Source organism: Orcinus orca, chromosome 18, assembly GCF_937001465.1.
Source record: "Orcinus orca chromosome 18, mOrcOrc1.1, whole genome shotgun sequence".
Lineage (NCBI taxonomy): Eukaryota > Metazoa > Chordata > Mammalia > Artiodactyla > Delphinidae > Orcinus > Orcinus orca.
In genome coordinates, this window is record NC_064576.1 from 53,572,319 (window position 1) to 53,586,010 (window position 13,692).

At 42.1% G+C, this 13,692-nt stretch overlaps 1 protein-coding gene across 1 annotated transcript; it reads right to left on the bottom strand.

Annotated features, from left to right (window-relative positions):
• Positions 1 to 6,217: 6,217 nt before the first annotated feature.
• Positions 6,218 to 13,519, bottom strand: LOC101282660 (kelch repeat and BTB domain-containing protein 7). The gene has a single exon (XM_004274550.4). The coding sequence runs from the start codon at positions 10,572 to 10,574 to the stop codon at positions 8,529 to 8,531; it is 2,046 nt and encodes a 681-aa protein (XP_004274598.1). The 5' UTR covers positions 10,575 to 13,519; the 3' UTR covers positions 6,218 to 8,528.
• Between the last annotated feature and the right edge of the window lie 173 nt (positions 13,520 to 13,692).

Below are 13,692 nucleotides of genomic sequence, written 5' to 3' on the forward strand. Positions count from 1 at the left end.
AGCCCCATCCCTCCCGCTCTCTTGAAGCTTACCACTCAGTTAGTTCACGCTTTCCTCAAGCCTCTTCCCGTGCTGCTCCCTTTCTTTCAGCAGAAAACCTTGCATCCTAATTTACAGATAGAATTAAGCTTAGAGGTATAAGCTACCTGACGTCTAAAGCCATTCTTAGAAACTCATCTCCATTTATAACAAGCCTCCCTTTCTTCCTCCAGTTTGGAAGAAGGTTCCTGGCACCTGTTCCACCTGTGCTTTGGTCCAACTCCTCCCTTCCTCTGAGCTTCTAAGCCCAGGCCCTTCGTTATTCTTTATAATGGCTTTTTGCCTGAGCCTAGTAAAGTGTTTAAGACTTAGAGCAACTAAAACACAACCTAGGTATTCTCTTCCTGACTAGGTACTACTCATTCCCTTCCAAAGAATAGCCCATGCTTGCTGTTTCCACTTTCTTACATCTCACCATGTGAGGGAAGATAAATTGCTGTTGCCATTGTCAGCTGTCCTGTTGGATGTCCCACAGACTGGATCTGGATCTGGCTGATTGCATCTTCGTGGTGATATTAACTCATCCTTCTGGCCGTTGTCTTTCCTGTAAACTGGAATTTTGTTCTAAAGGCTTAATTAGATTCAGATGCAACATTTTGGCAACATAGTTTTTATAAAAACATGAATTTTTTTGTTGTCATGTTACAAGAAAGGCTGTGAGGCTTGAGTCGGCCTGTGCACTCTACAGGCAGGGTAAACCCATATTTGGCACGTGGCTAAATTTCATCTCACTCATTCTAATCCATTCTTGGCAGGCTTCTGCTTCCAAGCAAAGATTCAGATTGAAACTTCTTTGCAAAACACCACCAATGGCAAAGATTCAGATTGAAACTTCTTTGCAAAATACCACCAATGACCTTCTAACTGTCAAATCAAATTTCTGTGGTGTGACATGGTTGACCATACCCTGAAAGTGACACAGGGAAGGTGTGTTACTGAGTTGATCACTGCTGTGGGAGACTGGGGTTCAGTTCAGCAGGGGACCTTCCGATGATCTATACAGAATTCATTTCAGAATTGGCCCTTTCTTAAAGTCGGGATTCTGAGGCATGTATCTACCAATTCCCAGCCTCCGCCACATGAGGACTACCCTGGGGGCATTAATGTCCCCTCAAACTCCTGTCCTGTGGTTGCAGGATCCTTCAGAGGAAGCCCTGAGGCAGAAAAACGAAGTAAAGTAGCCTATTACCATGGCCTGAGGGTGTCCATCCTAGCTGTAGCTGGGGTCAGAGGTTGGCCATGGGATACCACATGCATCCACTGGTGTCTCCAAATCTGATCTGACTCCTGTATTCTCAAACTCATTCTTTTTCCTCTTTTTTAATAATAGTGGGAGAGTCGTTGGAGTGGGAGATGAGTAAGAGGGCTACACTGGTGAGTTCCCAGAGGAGAGAGGATTGGAAAAGAGCTTGGGCACTTAGGGAGAGGACCCTGACTCTGGAGGCGTAATTTCTGTCATTTCTAGGAATACTTGGACTGAGACAGAACTTAATGGCAAGGATATGACAAGTGTTTGTGTGTGTGTGTGTTAAAGGCACTCAGGGATGCATTTGTTTGTGAAAAATCATTATTCAGCATTATATGGAATTTAACTTTTGGCTGTGAATTTATTATAGAAGGAGGATTAGGGAGATCTGAAATGACCATCAGAGTGATAAAGTTCGCATGTTGTTGTGAACTGTCTACATTTGAATACAGGAAGCCTGGGCACATCTATATTAAAATCTGTTCATTTATTAATCTGTTTAGTAAGAGAGACCCTGAGTTTTAGCTGGACACATACTACGTATCTAATGACAATATTTCCGAAACATGCAGCTGGATGAGGTGATATGATTAAATTCTCCCCAGCGGAAAAATGGCAAAAGTAGTGTAAAGGTCCTTAAAAAAGGAATTTTTTGCTCTCCATTTCCTCTCTTTCCCCAACCCTGCAGGCTGCAACATAGATATAATCCTGGTGAGGGTGCTTTGTTCGTGAGGATGAAGACAACTCATTAGGAGCTGGCGGAAAACAGTGAGGGAACCTGGGCTCATGAAGAACCTCATTGAGCCAGAATCACCCTGCCAACACTTAACAGCTCACTTCTGGACTGAATGGAGAGAAACCAGTTTCTGTCTTATATTTTAGGGTCTCTTTGGTATAGATGTTTGGCTTGTACTCTCACACAATATGGAAGCAGAAAACTTAGGAAATAGCCTGTCGTCCTTCCTTTCTCATACTCCTTTCATACTTCCTTTCCCAGCTCCCTCATCTCTAAACATACAGTAATAGGTCCAGGTCAATCTCTTTAACCCCTCTTATAACTGTCCCTTCTTCATCAAGCCCACAAAAACTGCCCCCATTGAGGGCTGCAGTAGTCTGGACTACATCTGCCTTCCTTTAACTGGTCTTGCCCCCTCCGTTTTGCATGGAGAGGAGTCTCAACAAAACATTCAATCACGTCAAGTCCCTACTTAAAAATTCTCAACGAATTTACACTGTATGCAAAAAAAAGTCAACTCCTTGGGCGTGACATACAGTGACTTCAAGATGTGATGCTTAAGAGCTTTGCCAGCTTGTTCTCATCCCAAGTTTCCCCTCACATCCTAGGATCAGGTCAAAACAAAATACACTCTGTAACCTGAACATTCCCACCTTTGGAACTGTACTGTCTTTGAAGAGTCTGCCACAGTAGGAATTATAATCCTCATTGAGGTAATTTCCTTACTTGTCTATCTTCCTCAACATTTCCACGTTCCCAACTTCATCTATTACAAGTGACTCAATTTGGTTATTCAGAGTCCTAGGTCCCCCAGGAATTATCTACAAGAGATATCAGAAAATATTGCCTTTCCACTGGGGTTTCTAAGCTGGTAGGATGTGGGTCTGGGGAGTCCTGGCAATCATTTTGGCTGCCATGTGATAAAATCTAGCCTGACAGATGGTACAGTAGAGACTGCTATTCATACCACAATACCCTTCCTCAGCATTCTACAAGAAGGAACCTTTGAATTTTAATAAGATACATGTTGACCCAGAAAAAAGACTACCTTTCTCAAGCACACATATAGGTGTGGACATAAGTTCAAGATCTGGCCAATGTCATGTGACCAGAAGTGATGTGAACAACTTTACTCACAGGGGTCATGCCCCCGCCCCCCTTTCCCTTTCTCCATTCCTCATGGCTGGAATATATACATGAGGGTGAACCAGCTTGGGCCACGTGAACCAGGACAATACCCTAAGGGTAGCAGAATGGGAAAACAGAAAAGCGTGGGTCTCAGGTGACTTCCTAGATCAGGGTCTACATAACAGATTAGACTTTTATATGAGAAACTTCTATCTTATTAAAACAACTATAGGGTCTCTCTGTACATACCACCACACCTAGATCCTAACTAATGTATGAAGTGAGAGGAAAACATTTCTGTACAAAGAAAGCCATAAGGATATTAAGACTGGATCGGGCTGTGCCTTGAAGTGACAGCCATTGCTATTTGCTAGTTTCCCCAGAATTAAGGGATAGTTTGCCCCCGCGCCGCTGCTATATTCCTGATTAAGACATGGTACTTACAAGCAGCTAAAATTGCTTTGGAGGAGAATGTAAAAGGTTGACTCTGTCATGGAGAGGTGACTGCCCACAGAGTAGCATGGTTTCTGAGAAAATATGCCTCAGATATGGAGGGGAATGGTATGCAACAATACTGTTCCCTACACCCTGTGTCTTGGATGGTGTTGAGTCCACAGGCTTAAATAAATGAAGCACAGCAGCTGATGGAACGGATCTGGGTGACAAAATGGCCCAGAGTCAACAAGAGGGCATGAAACGTATTGCCTATCTCGTACTTGAAGACTTGGCAGCTTCTATGAGCACTATCGTGTTTTGCTTTGTTTTGTTAAAAAAATTTGGTTTGTATATATTTAACAATCTCTATGGTTCTAAAAATACCCTATCAATTAATTCTCTTAGGATTGCTAGTTAGCCATATTTTCTATAAACAATTTTGCTTCCTATACTTTCTTGCTCTATCATATTTGCTACAATAAATATTCTTTTAAAGTTATGATGAAAAGATGTTGAAATTTTTAAGCAGGTAAGGGAGAGATCAGAGGAGAGGACAGAGAAAAGTAAAACAGCTAAGAAGCAAGCAACAGATTTTAGGATTTCAAAGACAAGTAAACTTTCAAGGGCTTCCCTGGTGGCGCAATGGTTAAGAATCCACTTGCCAATGCAGGGGACACAAGTTCAAGCCCTGGTCCGGGAAGATCCCACATGCCGCAGGGCAACTAAGTCCGTGCACCACAACTACTGAGCCTGAGCTCTAGAGCCCGTGATCCACAACTACTGAAGCCCACATGCCTAGAACCCGTGCTCCACAACAAGAGAAGCCACCGCAGTGAGAAGCCCGTGCACCGCAATGAAGAGTAGCCCCTGCTCACAGCAACTAGAGAAAGCCCGCGCACAGCAATGAAGACCCAACGCAGCCAAAAATAAAATTAAAAAAAAAAAAAGATAAGTAAACTTTCAAGTTTAAGGGACTGACACAGAACTGCAAAGTTTTTATATTTCCAATTCATGAATATTAAAACAAATTCAATTAAATAATTTTAGTTTACAACTCATTCATTATGTTTTATATTTTTTCCTCATTTCAGCACAAATTGGTGAAAATGACATCAGGCAAAAACACTGGTTTCTAGTTTAATGAGCAGTGAGTAGCAAATTTATATTTTTAAATTATATTTTAAATAGATTCCTTATGGGTAGATGCCCTTTTCCAAGCACCTGTTCACCTGCTCATTATGAGATAAAGAACTCTTGCAATTTAGATATCTTGCAATTTAGATATCTAATGAACATCTGTGATGGCCAGTTTGAAACACCTGGAACCTATAATATACTTTAAATCCTAATATATACACAGCCTTCCTAGACAATATTCATATCACATGTATGTATAACACCTCAAGTTTCAAAGCTTTCATATACACTAGCTCATCTGACCCATTATTTTTTTTAAAGTAACATATTTTATACACTTTAAAAAATTTATTTATTTTTGGCTGCGTTGGGTCTTTGTTCCTGGTCGCAGGCTTTCTCTAGTTGTGGCAAGCAGGGGCTACTCTTCCTTGCAGTGTGCGGGCTTCTCATTGCAGTGGCTTCTCTTGTTGCAGAGCACGGGCTCTAGGTGCGCGGGCTTCGGTAGTTGTGGCACGTGGGCTCAGTAGTTGTGGCTCGCGGGCTCTAGAGCGCAGGCTCAGTAGTTGTGGCGCACGGGCTTAGTTGCTCCGCGGCATGTGGGACCTTCCAGGACCAGGGATCGAATCCATGTCTCATTGGCAGGCGGATTCTTAACCACTGCGCCACCAGGAAAGCCCTGACCCATTACTTTAAATCGCTTACATTTACTTAACTGTCCTTATGTTAATCATCATGAGGAAATTTGAAATTCACAAGTGTCAACTTTGCCTTTGTTCTGAGGTACCCATTAATATTCACATCCCTTTCAGATGGTAAATGTATATGATTGCTTTAGCTCTATTTTAATAATGCCCTTCCCCCCTTACAAACATTTGAGCAATATATCTTGTGCAAAATGCTAATTCCTTTTTGTTGAAGTGTTCTTGGGACTGTCACAGTGTTCTTACCCTGGGTGTGTGGATGAGCTGCAGAAGTGTCATAACATCTTTGAAATTATGAAAACATAAACATGTACATTTTTCTGGGGAATGGGTCAAAAGCTTTCATCAGATTCTCAATAAGATCCAGGTACAAAACAGAAAAACAAAACAAAACAAAACAACACTGCTCAACTAGAGGAGATAGAAGGACATTAAATTTAATCCTAAACCCAAATTAAGTTATTTGCTAAATTAGTCTTATATTTTATACTTTTGAAAATACCAATGCTAACCGTTTGAATATTTAAATTATTTGAAATAATTTGGGTTCTCTGAGCTTTTCAGACTTCAGGCAGACAGAGACAAAAAATAAGATCATTCGAAGTCTTATAAATAGTAATCCTGCAAATGACATTATATTGAGAATTTGCTAAATTTTGTGTCAATTAATTGTAAAACTGAGACAAAGGCGCTTTCCTGTGATGAAGGGATTTCAACACTGCTACTTGTGTCACTCACTATGTAAGCAAGGGTTTTGTACATTTAGCAGAAACTAAATTAAGAGGTCAGAAGGCCTGGGGTTCTAGTGCCAGTTTTATTTGTAACTAACCATGTACAAATCACTTATCTATAAAATAAAGGTTAATTAACATCTATTCCCTAATTCACAAACATATCATGAAACCAAAATCCTTTCTAAGAAAAGCTCTTTGTAAACCAATATTTTCCTACTAATTAGCTTATACCTAACTCAGAGGTTGAGAATGACACATTAGAGAATCTGTCTCTTATCAGCTGGTTGCATACCCTAATTCTGTAGATGGATAATGTGGTTGAGACCAGCATTGTCCTATTTTGACCTTACAAAACAAAAAGCTATCAACAAGAAGTTATTGGTGAAGAAAAGTCGGTCGAAAAATACTATTAAGATACAGCTTTCCATGTTAAGAGCAGCGCTTGTTGACACCCCTGATATGGGACAAACAAAACTAAAGCATGTTTGCTGTTTTGAAGGAACACATGCTGCTAGGGTGAGAATCTTATTTCACTAAATAATGCTGAACAGAAATGTCCTGTGGACTCTTCAGGTGGCCAATCAAAATGGCTAAGAAAACATTATTTGTGTGTTTGGCTTTTTTAAACCCTTTTCTCTCTCCCTCCCTTTTCTTATTCAAAATTCACACCTCAGTACTCTGCCAGTGTGAAAATATGTTAGCATTTGGTCACTAGAGAATAAACATAGAAGAGGAATTAGCATGTTACTGAACAAAGATTCAAGAAGATAAACTAAGTGGGTATAGAAAAATTTATAGAACATAAGCATCTGTATATATACACCATTTATCGTGTATATGTATTGTGACAACCATATGTATTAACAGACCCTCAAAAGTAAGCACCTATATGTTCTCGTATTTAACAATGTCAATTTTGTGCAATTTAGTCTCTATTCCTAGACCTTCTCTTATTATGGTGATACAAAACAAACAAAAAACAGACTGGAGCATGGTTCACAGAGAAATATAGGACAGATACAAATAACCTAATAAAATAACCATGTACACCACTGCTTAGGGAAGTATTTTAGAGGAAACATACTTTCACTGTTGGCCCCAAACGCTATCATCCACTTATGTTCTTTAACTGTCAACTTTTAATACAAAAATAGCTTCAAGCTGATAATCATTTACAGTGACTTACAAAACTGACAGAAAATTTCAACGCTACATAAAACAATTCTATACACAGCTTAAAGTTTTAAAGTTCTCTTCTGGCACTGGATTTTATGATAGACACAATAACTACTACTGATCTCAATAAAACACTGTTTTTAGCTTATACATATTTTCAAAACCAGTATCGACTCACAAAAGTCATTTCCTGCTAAAGAATCCTCTAAGACAAACAGCAAAACTATACAGCCAAAATGTTGTAGGAGAGCATATAAACGTTTTAAGACAAGGCATGACCAACGGATAAAAATTTACATTACCCAATCACATGTCCAGTGAAAAAACGATTGTTCCCCTGATTCAACGAAGCATGTATCAGATATAGATGAAAAAATATGGCAACTTACCTATTGCTTTTGGTTTAGAAGGGTCTAAATAGTTGGTCATGCTACCAGAATGGGTCTTTTTTAAGACAGAAAAATGGTCATATTTAGCAAATACACATTTTATATTCCAAAAATAAAAATGAAATTTCTTTTAAAACAGTGGAATCCTGATTTTTTTTTTACTTTCTGTGAGTGCTTAAGACCATTCTGCACATTATCAAAATGAAATCACTCTTTAATAACCTTAATAGATATGTCCAATTTTTTTCTTTGCAGAAGAGAAGAACACCAAACCAAATTTTAACAAACTGTATTAACTTAGAATCCTAAAAACTGACTATTTGAAAATTTGGGAAATCTACTACTTTCATTATTCTGAAGGAAGATATAAACCTTCAAAACCCTACCAACAATTTCTAGTCCAATTTTCTATATAAAAATTAAAAAGCTAATTTCCTCACAACACTAAATAGAATTTAAAAACTAACAAGACTAAATTAGATAATCAAAATATAAACAGTGTAACTAATCAAAACGATTCACTGGTGCAACAAATACTTGAACAAAGAAGAAAACTACCAAGCATTCTAATCAATTATATGGTTCATTGTTTTGCATACTTTAATCTGGACCTTCTGCACAGTATATCATTATATAGTTGATTTCACGGACTGTTTAAACTTTGTAACATGACATTAGCAATTCACACATTACCCTTTCTAAGCCAAATGTGCAGCCCTAATCAATTTTTTTTTTTCCAGAAAAGAAAAGGACATCTTTTTAAGATATATTCCATAGCAGTAGAAACATCTTAGTATTTCAAAATATTTACAAAGAACCCTGCTGATCCTGTGCATTTCGCTGCGGTGCTACCTGTACCCAGACTTCATCATCAGAAAAAGAACTTGAACTTCCTGACTCAGAGTCCAGTTCACTGAATCCATCTAAGTCCCATTCAGTACTAGACTCACTCCGTGCATCATCTTCCTCAGTGATGAAACTCTGACCAGGTTCAAGGCAGGAAGGATAAACACGAGCACAGAGGCAAATAAACCCAGAGTCAAACTGCAAAAGACCTAACATGGTACCTATATTAATCCATTGGTCTTCCCTAGTATCATATTCATACACAGTCACCCGGTTTTTTTTCCATTGTGGGGTTGTAGAAGTGATGAGGAGCAACTTTTGGCCATGATTAACAATCTGATAGTTGTGGGTCTCAGAGTCCAGGGGAATATTACTAATGCGCCTCCATTCTCCCCTGGCTGGGTTATACACCTTCATGACTGGGATGTCACAGATACAATAGATCTCATCATTGAAGACACAGGCTTCCTGAAAGTCACTGCGTTTAAGAGAAGCACAGTTCAGCCACATATTATGGCTAGGATCGTAGCAGAGCATGCGCTTACTGTTCACAGCATAAAGATAGTTCTGAACCACTATTAGTTCAAAGGAATAGAAGGAATGCGGTACAGGAGCCACTAAGGCCCACTGGTTCCTCTGAACACTGTAGCATTCCACTTCCTTTAATTTAACTCCAGTAATAGGGTCTCGCCCACCCAAAATGTAAATGTAGCCATTGAGGTATGCCACATCCATGCCCTCACGGCAGAGCAGGCGGTCAGCAAGTTGCTGCCAACTATTCTGGGCTGGTTTATACACCCAGAGGTCTTTCCTGGGCTGGGCGGCCAGATAGATGTCATGGTCTGGAGAGACACAGACAGCTGAGGAGGTGACAGTCTTAGTGTGAGCCAAGCTGGTCAAAGGTGATGGCATTGTGTAAATGTCCCCTGAGTATGGGTCATAGCACAGAAAGGGATCTCTGGGATGTCCAAAGAAGATCACCATCTCCTTGGCACACATACCCAGCCTCTGGGGTGGATTTTCTGCCATGGACACAAGAGAGCTGCAGCCACTGCTGCTCTCTGGCTTTGGCACCAGAGACTTGTACAACATGTCACCATACCGCATCTGCAGGGCTCCTTCGATAAGGTCCAGACAGTATTTCCTCACAATGGGCTTGGTCAGCAGCCCTTCCAGGTAATCCTGATCTTCATCAGTGAAGTGTGTCCAGCGGACACACTTGAAGACTTCTGCAGCGCTGGGACCCCGCTCCTTGGGAGCCGCCTCCAACCACTGCACCGCCACGTGGCACACTGTCCGCTCACTCTCGACGTCTAGACTGTCCAGGCGCAGGACGGCCAGCAGTTGGGCCAGGGTCAGATCTGCCAGAGACTCCTCCCGAATCGAACCCATGCGGCTGAGCTGCTTGAAGTTGTGGGCTATAAACGACTGGGCCTGTGATCGCAGCTTGTGATGGTCGAAGGCATCGGCGAACTTGAGGATGGCCGTGCAGTTGGCCAGGTCAAGGCGGCGGGCTAGGAAGGAGGCACAGGCTTCACGCACATACTCGAGCTGCAGCATGTCGGAGGCGGCGTACAGGCGCTGCACGTTGGATTCACTTAATGACACACGACCCGTGTAGCAGTAATCGACCAGCACCTCGAAGGACTCGGCATCCACATCGTGCATGGTCACGTTCGTCTGGTGACTCTCGTACATGCCGCCGGTGAACATGCTCTTGAAGTAGGGACACGCGGCAGCCAGCACGTTACGGTTGCAGGAAAAAAGGCGGCCCGTGCCAGGCCCGCTGCCAGGCGTGACCACCTCGATGGTCACATCACAGAGCAGCCGCGCGTCGTAGAAGGACTTGAGCTGGGCCAGCAGGGCTGCGGAATGGGCCGTGTCCTTCAGCTCCTCCGGGCCCGTGAAAAAAGCCGAAACCGAGGGCTTGGAAAGCCTCTTGGGCCGCCTTCCGCCGCGGGGACTGGCAAGGCGGCGAGAGCGCGGAGCTTCTTCCCGGGACTGCATGGTGGAGATGCTGGCGGAGAGCTGAGGACGAGTACGGGTGCAAGGACCGGGCTCTGGCGCCTCCTCACCCTCTGCTCGCTGACGCTAAGACCGCGGTGTCCCTAAAGAGACTGCGCGGGGGCCGCGCTAACTTAACTCAACCCTACGCCGCGATGCCGCCTCTGTTTAACGCGCAGACAGTGCCTGACTCACCCGTTTCCAGTTCCGCGCCCTTTCTCCGCTTCAGCTCGCCCTCACAGTACCTACTGGCTGGAACCGAGCGATCCGCCACCGCCGCGCTGGCAATACCGGTAGGCGTCCAGAAGAACTACGGCTCCCAGGTTGCCTTCCGCGCCTCGAGGAACGCCGAGGCCCTCCGGCCTCTGCCGCTTAGGCGGCTTCACAGAAACCGCTTTGCACGTTGGGAGTAGTAGTTCGAGTAATATCGCGAGGCTTCTGGGGGATGACTGCTTTGACTAACAGAATTGGGAAGCGTTTATTCTCCCGGATTTGACGGTTTAGAGCTGTGGGTTTGAACTCCACAGTAGAAGCCCCATTTTAGTATTCATTAGTTGTGTAACTTTTCTCTGAGAACTTTTCCCTCTTTGCAAAATGGGGATAATAGTATTTCATAGGACTGTGTGAGGATGAAATGAGATAAACTGCGAAGGACCTAGAACGCTTCAATAAATATTTGTTGATTAGAATAATTAAGTGCTTACACTGTGCCTAAAATGTAAAGATTCAATAAGTGTTGGTTTTTCTTCTAGAATTTATGAAAAATGAGGCACCCACTTAGTTGAAACCATGAACAATTTCTGCAAAGAAAACTTCCAGTGTTTAATGTTGCTTCTTTTCAAAGGTTCTGAAGTGTATTGCAATATTATTTATTTATTTTTGGCTGCATTGGGTCTTCACTGCTGCAGCTGGGCTTTCTCTAGTTGCCGCGAGCAGGGGATACTCTTTGTTATAGTGCGTGGGCTTCTCGTTGTGGTGGCTTCTGTTGCAGAGCACGGGCTCTAGGCATGCAGGCTCAATAGTTGTGGTTCACAGGCTGTAGAGCACAGGCTCAGTAGTTGTGGCGCACAGGCTTAGTTGCTCCTGTGGCATGTAGGATCTTCCTGGACCAGGGCTCAAACCGGGGTCCCCTGAATTGGCAGGTTGATAATTTTTTTAAATAAATAAATTTATTTATTTATTGGCTGTGTTGGGTTTTTGTTGCTGCACGCGGGCTTCAGTAGTTGTGGCACACGGGCTCTAGAGCGCAGGCTAAGTAGTTCTGGCGCACGGGCTTAGTTGCTCCGCGGCATGTGGGATCTTCCCGGATCAGGGCTCAAACCTGTGTCCCCTGCATTCGCAGGCGTTTCCTTAACCACTGCACCACCAGGGAAGTCCTGAAGTGTATTACAGTATTTTCATTACTAAACAATATGTAGGTTCATTAGGATGTCTTAGACAAAGATAAGGTCTTAGAGAACAGCATTTATAGATGGCCTTAAATATGCAAATCAGGCATATTCATAGACAGGGTGGCATCTCACCAAATCAACACTGCATCTTCTGGGAAGCAAGCTTATTTTCATAACTTCTTAATAGGAATATTACACTACTTTCATTTATTTCCACAAATCAGTTGAAGATTCTGGAATTGTCTTTATTAAGGCGTTTTAATGAGAGTTTTAAATTAAAATTTTTTTTGTTTCAAATATTTATTTATTTTTATTTTTGGCTGCATCAGGTCTGAGATGTGGCACGCGGGATCTTTTTTTGCAGCACACAGGCTTTTCTCTCTAGTTGTGGCGCTCGGGCTTCAGAGTGCATGGGCTCAGTAGTTGCAGTGTGCAGGCTTAGTTGCCCTGCAGCATGTGGGCTCTTATTTCACCAACCAGGGATCGAACCCATGTCCCCTGCATTGGAAGGCAGATTCTTAACCACTGGACCACCAGGGAAGTCCCAAAATTTAAATATTTAAACAAACATACCTTGTATTGTACAAAAGCCCAAGATCCTCAAGACTTGGTATTCATACATGCTCTAACATTCCTTGAAATAATATAGTAGTTTATGCCTTACAAAAGTTTTATATATATACATATGTACTGATCAACATTTAAATATTCAAAATCAAGGGCTTAGAGATTTTTTTAAGTTAGAGATCTTTTATTTAAAAACCAGACTGCTCCTGGGACTTCCCTGGTGGCAAAGCACGTGCCACGGAGCAACTAAGCCCGTGCGCCACAACTACTGAGCCTGTGCTCTAGAGCCCGTGAGCCACAACTACTGAAGCCCGTGCACCTAGAGCCTGTGCTCCGCAACAAGAGAAGCCACCACAATGAGAAGCCTGCACACTGCAATGAAGAGTAGTCGCCACTCGCTGCAACTAGAGAAAGCCTGCACACAGCAACAAAGACCCAACGCAGCCAAAAAACAAAAAAACCCAAAAAAACCCAGACTGCTCCTGCTGCTAGTTTGCCATGTGTTACCATAACCTAATGAATGAAATCTTTAGTGTTATTACATGAGTAGGTATATAACATATAGCAGAATAACTCTCAAATTGTTTTTCTCTCTTTTCTTATTAGCTGATGAGGGTCTAATGGAAATACTCCGAGATAGAGACATTAAGCTAAGTGGGGCTCTGGGCTCCAAAATCTCTTCTGTACCTTCATTGGGTATCCTTCAGGTACACCAGAGACAATTAAGTCATTAGTGACACCGATTGCTTCCTCTCCTGCACTAACACCAGCTGGGGGAAAAGCAATAAAAACAATTTTTAAGTTGATAAAATATACTTAACATAAAGGTTACCATTTTAACAATTTTTAAATTGTTCATTGCTTTGGCATTAAGTATATTCACACTGGTTTGCCACCATCACTCTACCACCCATCTCTAGAACTCTTTATATGTTGCAAAACTGAAACTCTGTACCCATTCATAATAACTCTCCTTTCTTCCTCCCCCAAATCCCTGGTAACTACCATTTTACTTCCTGTCTCTTTGAATTTGACTACTCTAGGTACTTAATATAAGTTCAGTGATTAATTTTTACCTTCCTTATATGTGCCCATACTTTGTTATTTGGTTTAGTTTACTGTTCACAGAACCCAAAATATTTAGTGGTACTGTGCTCTAAGCT